At 43.1% G+C, this 18,249-nt stretch overlaps 1 protein-coding gene across 3 annotated transcripts; it reads left to right on the plus strand.

Moving 5' to 3' along the window:
• Positions 1–630: 630 nt before the first annotated feature.
• pelp1 (proline, glutamate and leucine rich protein 1) lies at positions 631–14,081 on the plus strand. 3 transcript variants are annotated; one of them, XM_042070490.1, is made up of 17 exons: positions 631–792; positions 1,448–1,512; positions 1,685–1,790; positions 1,928–2,077; positions 3,646–3,717; positions 3,837–3,896; positions 3,998–4,154; positions 4,684–4,816; positions 5,193–5,280; positions 5,392–5,480; positions 7,783–7,896; positions 8,783–8,933; positions 9,306–9,465; positions 9,568–9,623; positions 10,300–10,518; positions 11,219–13,132; positions 13,365–14,081. In XM_042070490.1, the coding sequence occupies exons 1-17, from the start codon at positions 652–654 to the stop codon at positions 13,458–13,460; spliced, it is 3,771 nt and encodes a 1,256-aa protein (XP_041926424.1). In that variant the 5' UTR covers positions 631–651; the 3' UTR covers positions 13,461–14,081. The 3 variants fall into 3 exon arrangements, with proteins under 3 accessions (XP_041926424.1, XP_041926425.1, XP_041926426.1); XM_042070491.1 differs by having other exon boundaries at positions 11,246–13,132; XM_042070492.1 differs by having other exon boundaries at positions 13,327–13,461.
• The last annotated feature ends 4,168 nt before the right edge of the window (positions 14,082–18,249 follow it).

Genomic DNA, 18,249 nt, shown 5'->3' on the forward strand with positions numbered 1-18,249 from the left:
TTTGGTTCCTAGACCACGTCTCATTGAGAAGTGGTGGCGCTAGCCAGGCTACTAGTAGCCTGGATATTAACAGTGTTTCAACCTGCCCCTGTTCCAACCAGCCCCGGTCTCCAGCTATACTTAATGATCAGGATCCCATTTCAATTTCAATTTATAGGGACAGTGTGCAATTAAAACATAAATGTAAACATTTGATGCATTGCACCAGAGTTAGCCTTGGGCTAATTTACATCTGTAGTCCCACAGGAATCACAAACACAATACAAGCACAAATACAACTCCTTGATTTCTCCATCCTCTTCCCTGGAGAAAGGGGAGAGGGAAGATGGACAAATAGAGAAATGAGACGCATCTCTTATGATTGTCCCTGGTGTTTCCTAGTTGGTGGAATGAGCCTATTCTGCGTGTGGATCTTTCAAGTTTACACCTAATTAATTAATTTGATATTACATTTATATTATTGTTATTATTACTAATTCACTTAATGCAGGCTTAACAACTTAAAAAAAAAACTTTAACGTTCATATTCTGTAAGTAAAGTCGCTTTGGACAAAAGCGTCAGCTAAATTTCATAATAGAGAAATTCTCTGCCATGAGGATTTTGTTTCGTCGAGTGATAATGACGTAGTAGTTGTGTTCAGAAGAGCAAAGATGGCCACGGCGGGTTGGCTGCATGGCTCCGCCAGTATGCGGCTGACCGAGGGGTTGGTGTCAGTTTTGAAAGAAGAACGACCCGAATATTTGCCCTCACTTTTGGCAAATTATCGGGAGCATGGCGTGATCCCGACGCAGGTAAAATAGCTTCACGAGTGTGCTCTCAGTGACCCCGCTGTTAACATAACGTCAGCTAACGTTAGCTATGATAGCAAACTGTATTTAACAAAACGTTAGCTATCCTTGCTTGCGGAAAGGTAGACCCCACTCTTGGGTTCCTGGATCTTTTGTTAAGTTACTATGAGCCTGGAGTAGCCATGTAAAGATGTTTTGAATAATTGATTGTATCAATGTGTTCTTGGTCCTCCGCAGTTTGATCTGTCATCATACTCACAAGGATGGACGCAGTTAACGTTAGCCGTATATTGTCGTGGCTAGTTAACAAGCCCGCACAACACATTACATTTTATCAGACACTTCTTAACCAAAGTGACTTGCATATGTCAGCTATATTACAGTGGGGGATCACATTGTCCCCGGAGCAACTTGGGGTTAAGTGCCTTGCTCAAGGGCACAACGGTGGAAGCTGGGAATTGAACCGACAACTTTCAAGCTACTGCACGCTAGCCCAGCTCCTTAACCACTACACTACCACCGCCCCTACTGATGTTGAAATTGTATAATTAGGTTAAATAGAGTACCATTATGTTCCATTGTTCGATGCAATTGGTCGTCAGTGCTGTCTCTTTTCTGATGAATGTTATTGGGGTAAACGGTCCATGTATGCTTACAGAATAGTGCAGCGGTTGGTGGTCTCGTGGGACTCAGCAACGCACGTCTAGGCTCAAGCAAAACCAGGTGAGCTCCTCCGAAAGGTGAACTCTGCATTATATGATGTGGAAGTAAGACGATCACTGCACTGTCCAGATGGTCTGATATAATATAGCATGCAGTTTGTAAATATCCAACTGTTTATTTTACTTGATAATGGCACATTAAATACACCCCTTTGTGTTTGTGTGTACGATAGATTTGAGGGTCTCTGCCTCCTATCGGTGCTGGTGAAGGATGGCTCCAGCGAGCTGTTCCAGCAGCATTGCCTGTCATGGTTACGTTCTGTGCAGCAGGTTATTCAGGTGAGCAGACGCACTGAGATGATCAGGTGTTATGCAAACCTAGGAGTGCCTATAGAGTTTAATGAACACATGTTTGATTGGTATTCAAATTAATTGGAATTTGTGTAGTCAGATTATCTTCTGTCTCTTCACTCTAGTCACAGGCCCCACAACCCTCAGTTCAACTGGCAGTTATGGTACTAAAGGACCTACTGCAGTACTCCTCTCAGATCCCAGAACTGTCCAGGGAGATCGGACTGAACTGCATACTGGGCATCCTGACCTCCTTGCTTAGTCTGAAGGCAGAGGTATGTCTGGAAACGTTCTGACATTTTTGTAAATAAGTGTGCTCAAGTAGATTTCTTTTTTTTTTTTTTGTCTAGATTTTGAGTTTAGTGACCTTTTTCTAGCCTGGCGAGCCAGACCCACATTAAAATGTAGGGTCTGGGCACTCACCGTTCACAGTGCTCAGTCCGAGGGGCGGGATAATCGGTTGTCTTTCAAATTCCCTCTGCACGCAATAGGACAGCGGCAGTGCTATGAGTCCCATGCGTTTCCCACCAGCGGAGTTAGTTGGCTAGTTCAAACGTTTGCCAACATAATAAAAGCTTAACTCGTGTCACACTGTTCGCCAGCAGCAACATCCATCTTATTTGTTTTCAAGTAGCAGGGAATTCAAGCCAAACCGTTGCAACTCTGCCATCAATCATTATGTTAAGCCCACCTAACGACTCTATACACGATTTCAATGGCCTGATTTAGTTTCGATTTCTGGAGCTCACAAGCCAACGGAGAGTTGCTAGACTAGCCCTGCCACTAGGGGCGCGTCTAGATTTCTAGGCTAACCTTTTTCAGTATTGAGGAGACATTTGGAGATGGCAATAGGGTCATTCCAGGTCAAATCAGATAAAGTAGTTGCTGCACCGTCTCATATTTTGTTCAAACCTTGTCAACATCAAAAATATTCAAATACTCTCTTCATATTATTTTCAGCCCTTTAAGTTACCTCCGTTTTACAGCCTGAAAATCAAATTGTCTGATAAGCAATGTTTGGGCATTAATATAATGAAAAGTATTTTTCGTAGGCAGCCCAAACTTTGTAGGGTGGAAGACAAACATGTTCTCAGTATGAATGAATATGACTGGCACTTTATACACAAAATGACTATAAACGGAGCAATTCCCACGTTGATCTTTGGTCATTTTGTGTCAAATCAGACAAAATCCATGAAAATGTTTGCTGCACCGTCTTAGATTTTGCACAAAGTTTGTCTACCTAATACCTATCCTGGTGATATTGAGGGTCTTGTAAACTAATTTTTTTATCCACATGGCACCAATCATTTATTTGTCCGGTAATATACTTTATTAACACTGAGACAAAATTTCAGGTCAACAAATGCACATGAAGATATTAGGGTCATTCCGTGTCAAATTAGATAAGGTTGTTGCTGCACCGTCTCAGATTTTGTTCAAACCTTGACTATTTCAAGAATGCTGGGTGTTTAGCAGAGGACCTGTAGAAACCACAATGTTTGAAGGCCTAGGACTAATATTGTATATGCAGCCTCCCATATAGAAGATGTAATGTATTATGTATTATTACCATGTTGCTATTAAGGCTCAAAATGGGGTTGGAAGGGAAATCATTTTTTCCAGGTATGACAGTGACACCCTATATCAAATCCAACTTGAGAAAGTTTCTCTTAATATTATATCCAACATTTGTGAAAATGTCAATTTCCGAAATATTACACTGTGAAACAAGTTAAGAAATGTTGTGGATTACCTGTATGGCTCAACTGCCACTTTGAAATTTGAAGTGTTTTTTTTCTGTCATCCATTTTTACTTACTTTATCTACCTGTGTCTGATAGTCCCACCTGGTGGCGATGGAGGGTATGATGGCATGTATGACTTACTACCCTCGTGCCTGTGGGTCTTTGAGGGTGAGTGATTAGAAACTTTGTGTCACTTCAGATAATCTTTTCTGATTAAAAAAAATATCCATGTGGTGTTATGTATGGTCTGGATTTTATTTGTAACTGCATGTGTTTTACTGTAACAGGAAAAATTGGGAGCCTATTTCTTGTCTAAAATGGATTCTGACAATCCCAAAGTGCAAGAGGTTTGTTGGTCACCATAATTTCATTCAGCTGCATGAAACGTCTGAATATTTACTCAGCTAATTATTTTTTCTTAAACTGTAAACTCTGTCTTAATCCAAAGGTGGCGTGTGAATGTTATGGTCGCTTGCCTTGCCTGGGTGGTGTTCTGGAGAGAGGTGGGGGCGGGCGCAGGGCAGAGAGCTGGACCAATCAGACTCACTGCCTCCTAGCTACCGCTAACAGCATTCTTGCACAGCTCTACCAAGGAGCAGAGACTGGTAAGCATGCTTTATGCACTTTCTAAGGTGTATCTATGAATATATGGACACAAAGACAGGATTTCTCTTTAGATTCATTATAACAGATTGAAGAAATGTAGAAAGATTGTACTGTAACTGTCCTTTTCTGGCATATATTTGAGCTTTAAGCCCTAAGAGGCCGTAATATTGATAATAGTGCAGTGATTTTTAGAGCAGCCCAGGTGCATTCCAACCCCCCCTTTAGCTGTTCTAAAATGAAATTTACAGTCTCTGGAATTATTGCTTTTTCTAAAAAGTTTACTATACCTGGAAAGGTTTCATAAAATATAGACACCACAACAAGAAACATAATAATTTGTTTATCAGATTCAGATTTTATTTGTCACATACATTCAATGCTGTGAAATGTTAGTCGGCTCCAAAACACACAAACTACACACAAAAATACAATGGATTCCTGGACCTGAATTAAGTCTAATCCTTTACTGAACTGTTATCTGACGGTAAGTGTGTCTCTGACAGAAGCTCATGTAATGTTTCCTCATAGAGGGAGTAGTGCAGTATGAGGGCCCAGGCCTGGAGTTGCCTTTTCCTTCTCTTGATGACATCGACCCCCTCCTGATGCTCCAGCTCAGCCACCGATACAGGGCTCTGTGCCTGGCTCTTAAACACACACTCAGGTACTGATTCAGGGCTCTGTGCCTGGCTCTTAAACACACACTCAGGTACTGATTCAGGGCTCTGTGCCTGGCTCTTAAACACACACTCAGGTACTGATTCAGGGCTCTGTGCCTGGCTCTTAAACACACACTCAGGTACTGATTCAGGGCTCTGTGCCTGGCTCTTAAACACACACTCAGGTACTGATTCAGGGCTCTGTGCCTGGCTCTTAAACACACACTCAGGTACTGATTCAGGGCTGTGTGCCTGGCTCTTAAACACACACACTCAGGTACCTACAGTATAGTACAGATAAACTCAGCTGGTCATACTGAAGAAGAATGAGAAGATTACTGTAAAATGTGGTGTTTACTTTGTTTGTTTGTTGTCTGCTAGTGTGGACTCTGGCTCTCCCGTCCGACTACCTGTTCAGCACATCCTTAACTTTGTGTGTCGAGCGCTGGGCGTGAGCAACAAGAGCATTGTGAGTGTCTCTCATTCAGTATACATTCTCTACTCACAGCGGTGGCCATTTAGCTTACAGGTTTCCGCTTATTATGGATGAAGGATTTCTCATGTTTGTTTTCCTTGTCAGAACCTCACAGGTGATGGCTGCCTGAAACTGCTGGTCTTGCCTTCTGTACATAGTGACACTGTGGACGTCCTGTCTACGCTTATCAATGTGTGAGTAACATAATTACTTTAAATATAGTTTTTAAATTAAAGTAGTCAACTCTTATAATAGACAAGCTAGTAGTAGTCAGGGGTGTGGACTCGACTCGCATGACTTGGACTCGAGTCGGACTTAATTTTGATGACTTCGGACTCGACTTGACAAAATTAGAAATGACTTGCAATTCGACTTGGACTTCCATGGTATTGAGACTTGACTCAGACTTTGCCCCTTTGACTTGTGATGACTTGTAATGACTTGCGGCATTGGGTAAAATGATTTCTTTCTTATAAAAACATTTGTTTTCTGCCCATATAAAGTTCATCGTTAACGTAACACCTGCAACTCAGTAGCCTGGGTGTTCCCATGCTGCCTTCCGCGCGATTTGATTCACGCTGCTAAGGCCTGGAGACCATGGAGCAAATTTTCACCTGAGATAGGGAACCAATCAGAGAACAGGGGGGAAAGCAAGACGATGATGAGCTATGCACAGACGCATTTGATAGACATCCGTGGCACCCAATAAACGGATCTGGGCATTTTTTTCAAATACGAGAAAATGAACGTTTGGTTCCCAGACCACGTCTCATTGAGAAGTGGTGGCGCTAGCCAGGCTAGCAACTCAGCGTTATTTTGCATGGAATGCAGGGTTTCCTATCTAGTATGAGAAAGGAAAAGGGATGAACATCACTCACTGATCATCCTCCCATTGTCGTCTGACTAAGTGGATCCTCTGATATTGTGATGGATCCTCTGATCTTGTGATGTGGTTCGATAGCCTAAACAATTTAATTCGTTCCACGGAGCTAATCGAAACTATCACAGAATCATCATCAATGACTGATGGCGTTTAAAATTTACACCCATATCAGCGTTTTGCAAAATAAATAGTAAGGAAGGTGAAGGTAAATAAATGTTTATTCATCTGGTATTGACTAGACTATGGCCTTGATGACAGTATGAGCTCGCAGAGGGTAAACGGAGTATTTGTTAGCTTTCGTTTACTCCAGCCGGTTTTCCATCGCTCATTTGTACGTCAAGTCAATCACATGTTACTGTGTGGGGAGTGGGGGCCCAATATTATACAGTGTGCTTGCTGCAGAGAAGGTCTCACTCACAGAGGTTAGAAGGAGGGGGGGCAGGGGATAGCTGCACGTCGCCCTGCTGGAGCGGGTGAGTGTGGGGAATAGCGCACAACTAACGCAATTAATGGGCTAAAGTCAATCACACCACGGATTGCCTCCAAAATGCATATTTCATTCATAATATTCGTAAGAGGCCATACGTTTCACATAGATGTTATTTATGCACTCACACAGCCACACATGCACTATTCTGTTTTATTGTCTGTTAGACAAGTGTCTTATGTAGGCCTGTAAGTTTAGAGCAGGAAGGATGACTGTTAATTTGATCTTAATGATGGGAAATTTAACATGACAGTTCCCCTGTTACTCCTCTCCCTGCTCATTTGTGTTGTGTGGCCTACTGTTTTCCATTGCCAAATTTGCCAACATTAAACATGTTTTTTATTATTATTATTTTTTAAATATTAGTTCTTAATATGATTAACGGAAACATTATGACACACTGTAAAAGCTATTCACTCACCAAAATAGTCATCCACACACACACACCTCACAGCCTACCTCACCCCTCACTCAATTAAAGTTGTAGCGTGACTGTTTGAACATTGGACATGGAATTGCCAGTTAGCAAACTCGTTAAATTCAAAACCAGTATTCACTTTTCTTTTTCCTCAGTAAGAGAACAAAGAATACTTTGTTTGTCTTTGGGCTTGTGATTTTTTTTAAGTGCTTTAAAAACTTTTTCAATTTGTAAAGATGATATATTCATAAGAATGATATTGAAAGTATACAGACTTGTTTAGGACTCGGAAAAAAATAAGGACTTGGACTCGACTTGGCTTTGGTGAGACTCCACTTGGACTTACTTGAGACATCTCTCTTGACTTGGGACTTGACTTGGACTTCAGCGTTAAGACTTGAGACTTACTTGTGACTTGCCAAACAGTGACTTTGTCCCACCTCTGGTAGTATATGTTGGGGATTCAGATTTGATCCGGGTGCCTGTGAGCACTTGGACCCGAATGTGGTATGGACGCTGTAGCCAGCTGCACCACAGCTCACCCAAGAAGGGGAGATCTTTAATGATTGAAATAACTGCCAGCAGGCATTGCCAAAATGTCTTCTGAGCGCATTAGCTGCTTAAAAGGCATTTAGTAATTTAAATCGCTAAATAATTGCCATTGAATTTAGCATTGACGTTGTCCTTCTGTGTGTGTGGTAATGGCAGTGTTGGAGGGGGCCTGGCACAGTACAGCAGTGTGCTGACCAGACTGTTTTCTCAGTCGTTGTCATCATGGACTCCACCACCAGAGGCCAGTATTGGCCAACAGAGAGCATACAGGTAACAGACCATAAAATGAACATGTTTAATAACCATTTGGCCAGTTCACAGAAAGCACACTCTTGTCTTTTCATTTTTCACTGAATGTATTAAATCAGTGTTCCATCCATCAAGGAACTCGTGTCTGATAGGAAATGGAAATAAAAGTGTATTTATTAGGAAATGTGTGTTTGCTATGCTAGTTAATGAGATGGTACAGGGCTATGATTCTATACCCAGTCTGAAATAAATCCAGAGAAAAACTGGACTCAAGTCATTTAAATGAACTTGTTTTGCAAGGCTACGTTCAGACTAGGCTTCCTTTTTGAAGCTACCAGTGTCCGTTTTACATTATCATCATATGGAGTAAAAAGTCCTCTTTTTTTTATTTTATTTTTTAAAATGCTGTCGCTGGCGTTTCTTTCTGAAGCTCAGAGTGTCTTTTTGAAGTTGACAGTGGTTCAGCTTCTCAGAAAAAGGCATCCCACATCAAACGTTTTTATTTTGACAGCTGACCAATTACAAGCTGAGTAATGAGACATTCGTAACCAGAAAAGGAGACCGTAACGGTGGAGAAACTTATTACGATCGGCTTTAAGCACAATGAGCTATACGAGATTTAAAATGTATCACCATATTAATTTATGGAGTTAAACTGGACGTGTCCCAAATTTTCTAGTCAGCGCATGTTTTTATTGCAGTCGCTTGAAAAAACGAGCATCTTAGCTACCATTTACTCTTGTTTGGTACACATTGTTATGGCAGCAAAAGACCCCTTTAACTTTGTTGCCAGTGTTTTTTCAGAATCAAAAAAGTGCCTTGGCCAACAGAAGCCTAGTCTGAACATAACCTTATGGGATATTGTGTGGTTGCACTCCAACACTACTGTTTTTGTTCTTGCGCATAGTGCTGTGCGTGTGTGCCTCTACCGCACATTAGAGCTGTGGGTACGAGTGGGAGGGGCATCAGCATGTGTTCTACAAGGAAGTCCCACCCACTCAGAGCTCATTTTCACCCATCTGATGGGTGACCTCACACCAGGGGCAGAGGCCATCAAGGTGAGCCTAATTAATTTATGTTTGTTACTTGACAGTCCAAAACGATTTACAACAGTATCAATAATCATTTCATTAACATTAAAAAAATAAGTCTAAAACAAAGTCAAAACTAAAAGACTACATTGAACATGATGATGATAATAATGTCAAGACTTTGTAATAACAATAACCAAACATGTACACAACATTACTCTGTACAGACTATGTGCAAGGTAAACAGAAGAGTCTTTAAATGTTTATAATGTCATGTATGTGTTGAAATGCTGTTTACTGTTTTTTTTTTTTTTTTTGTTTTTTTTATTTATTTATTTATTTTTTTTAAAGTGCATCTTCAGTGATGTGTGTTTGTGTTTGTCCTTATGCCACAACCAGCTTAAGGTCGGGCCTTCAGTAGGATCTGACATGGTCGCCCCTGCTAAAGCAGGGCCTCGACGGACGAAGGGTTTAGGTCTGGGAGACACAGGGACGATGACCACACAGCGGAAGGGAGATTCGTTGGCCAATCAAGACACCTGCCTATCTGCACTGAGAGGTTTGGCCCTTGCTATGTCAGAGGACAAATTGAGTGTTACATATATTGCTTCAGAAGAATTGTAACCAATTAAATTAATATTTATAAATTACTTCCTTGCAGTTCTGAGACATATTATTCTCAACAGTGGGACTCTTCTGAAAGATGAGCTACATAAGGTTTGTTATGTGAATATTTGTCCATGGGTGTGGGGCTAAAATAAATTTTCTGAAGTTTGCTAACCCTCTGCCTGCTGGAGATACTGAGCTTTTGAAATGCTGCAGAGCAGAGAACAGCCAACTCCTGAGCCATCATGCATTTTTCTGAACGATAGTGTACCATTTTTTAAAGTGGAGGTGAAGTGGTTGCACAGTGCTTGCATTGCATCCAGGCAGTTAACTGATAAAGATCTCTGCTAGACCCAACCAGTACTTCTTAGGCTATGGACAAGCATTTTTTCTTTAATAGGTGTTTTCAGATTAGTATGCCATCAAGGAGCTACAAAAATGGTTTCTGCAGTAGCAGTGAAGAACTTGAACCTGTGAAAATGGGCCTTTTCATTTAGCACTTAGGAGTGTGGTTCAACTGTCCTTATATTTTTGTGCAAAGAAATGGTGCAGATATTAATATTTCCCCAATTAAGTTTTATCTAGCACTTGGTTCTGTGCAGTAGTTTTCCTACAGTCACTCTGGAGACAGACAATGGAAGTTGGTTAATTAGTTAACTATTAATTAACCAGTTAATCAGTTAACATTTTAAGCTTCCTCTTCATGTCACTGTGTCTCCGGTGGAAGGATTGGGTAATGGTTATGTGCTATGTGTTCATCTTTTTTCCCCTTCTTTGTCATACTCAGAGATTGCAGGACATAGTAGTCCCCCTGTGTGTTCGGCTACAGCAGCAGCAACAGTTGTGTGACGTGGAGTTGAATGGTCAGTATGGAAGTCCTGCCCCACGCCGTGAGCTCTACCGCCTCCTGCTGGCCCTGCTGCTGGTGCCCTGTCCGCGCTGGCCACCCCCACTCGCCTGTGCTGTGTCCTTATTCAGCCATGGACGCCGAGACCGCAGTTTGAAGGTCAGGCTCGCCTCGTGTCACTTCATTGGCCCTTGTATTCTCGTAACCTGGGTCTTATGTGTGGGTGTTTTCATCGTCAGTTTTGCCTCTGTATGATGGAAACTTCTGAGTTTTGAAGTTATGTTTGACTGGTGTAAGAGCTGGGTTTGACAGCCTACATAATTCACTGGTAAACTAAAGGTAAACAATCATTAAGAATCTCACAATTTAATTTAATTAGGATTTCCTAGGTCATGATGTACTATTATCATAAATCTTACAATGATTATTCTGGCACCTTTTATATAATTTTGAGGATCAGCCCCACCCATCATCTTACAGTTGTATCTTACATCTTACCATGTAGCCTACTTTATTACTCAAAATTTGAGCTATAAAGATCAACCCACTGCATCTGGAGGTTAGGTTGATAATGATCAGATTGGTTATTTTTAGACATCCGTAGTTTTCATGCGACCACACTAATGTAGCTTAAAGACTTGCTTGGTTGTTTGGAGTGAATATCTGTTCAGTGAGACACATTCGTTTTTCAGCCAGTGCACTCAATGCTAGACAGAGACTGACACATCTACATTGGCAGACACACCTATGCATATAGTACGGCTATCCTACAAACAGAAAAGGCAACTTGTGGGTAAAGATATTTCATAAATAGAGCTGACTTGCTGTAACTTGTGGGTTGTTGCCTCATGTGCAGTAGGTTTTTCTGGTTTCGCTGGTTTTGCAGGTGTCCTCGTTCTGTGCGGAGGCTTTGACCATATGCAACTGCTTGCTCCACCCTCGCACCCCCTCCATCTCTCTCCCGCTGCCGCCCCTCGCCCTCAAGCCTACCTCAGCCGCGCCGGTCCTTCCGCCCTCCCAGAATCCCGTCTTGGCCCTTCCGAACCTCCTGGCCGGCTCCGCTCCAGGCCCTCCATTCCCCCCACGCCACCCCCTCTCCCTGGGTCCAGCTACCTTGCTGGGGTCCTTGGAGAACCACCTGTCCCTCGCTGCTCCGGTGCTGCCTCCGACCATCCCCAGTATGCCGGGCGATCTGCTGTTGTCACCCTCGCAGCCGGCTGACCTGGCGGGTCTGGGAGCTCCTGAGGCCCAGCGTCACATCTTCATTCGCTACGACAAAGAGGAGCCCGAGGACGTGGAGATCTCTCTGGAGAGCGACTCGGACGACAGTGTCGTTATTGTGCCCCCAGGCATGCTTGAGCAGATGAGGCAAGATGGCGCCGTGTCTAACGCTCCAACCATGACCACCAACTCTGGCCCACCTGCCCAGGCTCCCACAGCGGGACCGTGCCCCCCCACAGTTCCAACAGTGACCGGGACCGAGGCTGTCAGTTCTGGAGATACTCCGCTAGCCAGTGAGCTCCCCACACCTACATCTCTCCCCCACCAGGTCTTGCCTGCCACCCCCAGCACAAGCAGTTCCTTCCCTGGTGGCCAGGCCAACCCGCTGGTGCCTTTGGTGCCTCCTCTGAGCTCGTCCACCCCCCTCGTACCAGCGCCCCCTGTGAGCCTGGGGGAGTCACTGCCCGGAGCTCAGCTGCAGCAGATGCTGATGCAGCCCTCGCCGTCACCATCCCAGCTGGGAGTGTCTCTGGGCGTTCACATGCACAACCACATGAACCCGTTGGCCGTCAGGCAGCAGCAGCAAAACCTAGCCAGCGAAGAAGAGCAGACGGTCATCAATATTAACAGCACCGATGAGGAAGACGAGGAGGATGAGGAGATAGAGGATGAAGATGAGCTGGGAGAGGAGGAAGAGGAGGAGGGACTAGATGAGGAAGAGGAGGAAGGCAGTGATTTCCCTGAGGAAGAGGAGGAGGAGTACTTCGACGGCGAAGACTATGGAGATTATGATGAGGAGGAGGAGGATGGAGAAGATATTGAGGAAGAGGAGGAAGAGGGAGTGGAAGACATCCCACCACTGGAGGGCGAGGGTGAGCAGGGTATGATGGAGAGGGAGGAAGGAGAGGTGATCAGACCCGAGGAAGAGCGGAGGATGGAGTTATTTAGCTTGGACAGAGACGGACTCCAAGGTGAAGGAGGAGACCGCGTGGAGGAGAAGACTGGCGTCTGCGAAGAGGAGGATGGAGGCAACGTTAAGGAAGGAGGGAGCTTGGAGGAGAAGGACCAGAGAGGAGCGACAGAGAGGGTGGAAGGCGTCTCGTCCTCCTCTGCGCCACAGAGCGAGCGGGATGGAGGCCAGACCATGGGGCCTGAGATGGAAGGGCCGGCCCAGGGTGAGGGGACCATCGGATTGGAGATGGACACTCAGGAGATCAGGTCATGGGATCAGAAAGAAGCCCTACAGGAGGCTGTGTCATCCCAGGAAGCAGGTGCCGTAGAGCAGATCCAGGGGGTCGTGTCCGAGGTCAGGGATCGAGAAGGGCTTCAGCAGCAGCAGCAGCAGTCCGGACCAGAACAGGAAGAGCTGGCCAGTTGTAGTGATGTCGGAGCCCCTGGACCGGAAATGAGATTGCAAGACCTGGAAGAAGCACCCAAAAAAGAGGATGCAGAGGAGGGCGAGGAAAAGGAGGGAGAGGAGTCGAGAGGAACCAAGCGGAAGTTGGATGACCTGGAGGAAGAGGTCGTGGAACAAAGCGGCGAGAAGAAAAAGGTAGAGTGCCACTGCCAAGTCACTTTTACTTTCATAGCACATTTATAATCCACAAGCTAAAAGGAAGCTATAGGCTAACTGGTCATGAGTTCCATCTCGTCATTGCATATATCCAGTGTATGTACTTTTCACATATTTAAGTGTCATGTAAATAGAGTTTGGTGTTCATAGCCTGAACACATTTCTCTCTTTAGGGTCGTTACAATATTTCGTCTCTGTGATCTCTCCGCAGCTGGATGATGAGGCCATGGCGTCGATGCTGGCAGATTTTGTGGACTGCCCTCCCGACGATGAGGAACACCACCGTTCCTCTCCACCCAACTCTTAGGCTCGGATGAACCAGGATCTCCGTAGGACGCCAGAAATGTGTAATACTTTCATCAGGATCGAAAGGTGTCTGTCTACTCTCATTCTGTTCCAGTGTCAGTGGAATAAAACGTCCTTTCTCTTCACCCCATCCAAAGTGAAAGTGCTGGATGAATCAGTGATATTTATGAGAAGCGCTTGTTACATCTACTGTCTGTTATGGAAATGATGACACTATCATGTACATTGATGATAGGGGGGGGGGGGGGGGGGGTCTGTTGCAGTGATGACATGTAATGCTTTCCCAAAATCAGGCTGAATCAGAAAAAGCACAATGTGAAAAGTTAGACCTAACGAACGCTGACCATCTAAAGAAATACTGAGACACTGGTAGACGACAAAAATAACAAAGGGATATTGCAGCCATCAATGGGCAGTGGGACAAGAAGGCGTATGGAGAGGGTCTCACATGTATCTTACATGGATAGTTGAAAGGCCAAACAGATGTTTGCTTTAACGGCCGATGTCATGCATGCTCTGATGGAGCCTATGTGTAATGTTTTCCTCCAGCTTTATCAATATTCTGTATTGTCTGTTTTTTATTCTTATTTTGTTACGCAAAATAAACATTGTAGGCTCATGATTCAGTAGTTGTTGTTTTGTTTTTTTTCTTGGCACAGTTCAGTTTCTTTAAAAAAAAAAAAAACTTTTCAGTCTGTTCATCCACGGTTTTCTTTTCATACTTAACTCCGTAACACTGAAACAACATGTGCAAGTGTGTGTCTGTCTTTTCCTGGTCACATCGGGGGCAAGGGCCTTTTTGCTTTCAATTGCTTTTTGCTGTATTGCAGTCATGTAAGGCATTACCAATACAATTTCAGTACCGGTAATATTTTACTCGGTACAATTCTCAGTAACTGAAGTTACTTTGCTTTTTAATCCAAAATGGAGAAATGCTCAATTGGCACCAGAGAAGATTATCCAAGAATTAAAAAAAGTCATCTATGCTGGTCCTGGAATTTGATTGCCTTGTTTAGATGACTGTAGAAAGGGAATTTGAGTTATCTCTGCCATTCATGCAACAGATCTAACATGGTTAGACTATACTTCTCATTTCAAGCAGTGAGAATAACTAAAATGTTGCTTTTACAGACAAAGATCGTAGCCATTATTCTCAAACTATTTGCATTAAGTTTATACCACTGTAAGTGGAATCATATAACCTGACCCTAGCCAGATGAGTGTCGTTCCGCTTAGCTCCGCCTAGCTTCACTCACATCCATCTGGGACCTCTTCCATTGAGAGTGATTTCTCCAACCAACTTTATGATTTAGCCAATCAGGACGCAGGGCGGGAGTTTCATAGATGTGACATAGCGTAGAAGCGACTGTGAGTCTGTTATTAGCGTCACAGGTTGGCTTCGATGTGAGTGGTTGAAGTAGCACGTCAATAGATGACGGACAAGTGGCTTATTCAATCATATGCAAGCATTTTTTGATTAGGCCCAGCCTTCTGAAGCAACACTTCAATGGATCGGTTCCAGATGGATGAGTGGAGCTAGGCGGAGCGAAATTCATCTGGGTATTGCCAGGTTAGGAATGTTACGCAACCAGCAATGATGAGAACCATTTAAAGTCAACATACAATTTCACTATGGCTATATTTTACAATATTAAATTGTGAGTGACCTTTGGCCTTTGGGGCCTACATTGTCCCATGAGCCATAACTGCAACGATTATATTGTTCTTTTGTTAGCCTTAAGCCTAGCTCAGTCATAATGTCATACCACATCACCTCCTGCCGTGTAATGAGCTGCATTGAACACATGAAGATCTATTGAGAACACCAAATCCATATTTCCTGTTATTTTGGTGAAAGTAATGTAAACATAGTGTAATGCCTTACAATCCAAAGACAGTAATATTGTAATGTAACAAATTACTTTGAGATGACAGTAACAAGTAATAAATAATGCATTACGCTTTTGAAGTAACTTGCCCAACACTGCATTTAAGGAACATTTCAAAGATAAGGAAGTCTTTATCGTTACCAGACGCTGAGAAATTAATCCATGCTTTTGTCACCTCAAGGATTGATTATTGCAATGCTCTATGCGCTGGCTGCAATAACACCTGTCTAAAGAGCTTACAGCTTATACAAAATGCAGAACTAAAAAATATGAACATATTTCCCCTATCCTGACATCCCTACACTGGCTGCCTGTTAAAAGTCGCATTGACTTCAAAATATTACTTCTAACATACAAAGCCATTAATGGCTAGGCACCAGAATATATTAAAGATCTCCTATAGTCCATATAACCCACCCAGACCGCTACGATCACCGAATACTGGCCTTCTTGTAATTCCAAGAATCTCAAAGACTACAGTAGAAGGCAGAGTCCCCCTACCTGGATTCCTGGCCCGTACAGCCTAGCGACCCATCACCCGCCTATGACAACTCTGCCCGGATTCCTGGCCCGTACTGCAGACCCACCACATGCCCTGACAACTCCTTTCCCCTGGACAATCCAACGCTGGACTATTTGAACTTTCTGACACTAAATCAGGATTATATGTAATCATCCTACCTCTTGTAACTTTCACCTCAGGTGGCTTTAAACACCATGTCCTATTCTCTACACCTGACTATCATATATGCATTTGTCATGTATACAGACCTTACTGTCCTGTATTTAACCCTAGGCAGATGGGTCAGGCCCTTGAGTCGTGGATCTGCTCGAGGTTTCTTCCTATATGTATCTCCAATTCTAGGGAGTTTTTCCTCGCCCCTGTTACCCATGGGCCTTCTTTTCTTTTTTCTCTCTGATTGTCTACACTCTGTAAAGCGCCATGATACATGTTTTGGCGCTCTATAAGCACAATTAAATTGAATTGAAATTAGAGGTCGTAAGTCAATTAACCTTTCCCAAACTCACTCTGAATTCCAATTAAGAAGGGTCTGGTGTCAACCAGGCTAGGGGGTTGGTGGTGAGGGAGGAGCAATTTTAGTGATTAACTATGCTAGGTTTAAACAAAAATGGACTTTGGACTGCCACTGTCTAGTGCAGTCATTTGAAAGCTTGGACTCTTGGGAATCAATACATGACAATCGTGTTCATGTAAAATATGTGTAGTAGAATAACATTGTCAGATTAATCTAACTATGTCTCACTTAGATTTAATCAAAAATGCCCTCCTCCCCCTTTTCCCTACCCTCTAGCTGCAGTGTATATCCTCCTTAGCAATATGCTATATAGCATACTGGGTCTTGAAATATTCACAGGAATCCATAGAAATTGAATAATGATGTTATTTTATCCAATATTAGTTTATGTAAATTGTAAAGGCTAGTCCGAGGTGGCTGGAGTACACAATCTCCATATATAAGCACTTGTCAAAGAGGAGGCTCTGCTAGAAGAACCTAAAGTAGGCCTATAGGCTACACTGTAGCAATAAGTCACCAATTAGCACTCTGGAAAAAATTCGATCCAAGAAGACACCTTGAGACTGAAGAGAGCTGCCATTGACCACAAAGTTTAATTCACAAGTACTGACAATGGACAAAGTCTGACAAAGTACCACTAAGCAGTAGAGTGAATCAAGGTATCTGCAGATAACCAGATAACCAATCTTTCAGGGCCTCCTAGTTTCCATACGTCACACGTCCAATCAGAAGTCAAGGTTATTCCCCCTTATTCCATAGTGGAATTTCTTCCTTTTACAGTTTGCTTTAAAACATAATATGTGTGTGAGTTTTTGTACGGCCTTGGGTTCTTGGTACTTCCCTGTCATCAGTTCTGATCAATGGTGTTCTTTGAGTAGGCCTACGTCTCTAACGTTGGTCATGTTTTCCTCTTTTGCATGTTTAGGCTACCTGTTTGTTTTTAACTGTCCAGTGGCCTTACTTTTTGGCGTGCATGCAAATGCATAAGCTTAGGGGAACAGGACAATGCTTCTACAGAGTGGTACACAGGCCTTTTCAATGGAAATTTACCAACTCTCCGTGAGCTCATTTCAAATTGATGTCTCTCAGTGTTTTATGTAAATCTTTCAGTTGCCTTTTGCATGAAGATGACTTAAAATATTGTATTTTCCCTCATCTTTAGTAATAATTTCAATATTATGTTATATGATAGCCAATGACATGGTGGTCCTAGCCAATGTATTTTTTTTTTTTTTTTTTTTTTTTTTAAACGTCATGTTTATATGGACGGTTCAGCTGGAAATGTGACCACGTTAAGGAGCAATGTTAGCAATACAAACAATGTTAAAGTAACATATGCTGTGCCATTTGACTGGTGTGTCAAATTACTCTGTGAGCCCGTTAATTATGTTTGCGCGCTATACAATCTCCTGATCACTGTCCCTCTGCCATGTAATACTATGTTTGCTTAGGCCTACCTCTGAAGTTCAAACTGTTGCTGACAACCTGAATGCATTTTATAAATCCATTTTGGCGTGCGTACTGCTCACTGAGTTTTGGCTCTGAGCCAATGTGGGAGAGGTGGAGCGTGATAACAGTTGTTATTGGGCCAGTCTAGTGTCAGTATATAAATTGAACCAATAGGCCGCTGACTGTATTTGATTTGGGCCGATTGTTGCCAATGCGTGTTTTAAAATAACATTAACAAATAAGAATTTAATTCTATCGGCCCAAAAGGTAAGCCGGCCCACCGAGAAAATGCCCGGTATGCCAGATGGTAAGCAGATCTCTTATCCTATCTCATGATCATTTCGTTTTTGGGTAGGCCTATGTATGGTGCTGTTTTTTTTTTTTTCCAACTTGCTCAATGGCAATGATATAGTAA

The sequence above is a fragment of the Alosa sapidissima genome, chromosome 18 (assembly GCF_018492685.1).
Source record: "Alosa sapidissima isolate fAloSap1 chromosome 18, fAloSap1.pri, whole genome shotgun sequence".
Taxonomy (NCBI): Eukaryota; Metazoa; Chordata; class Actinopteri; order Clupeiformes; family Clupeidae; genus Alosa; species Alosa sapidissima.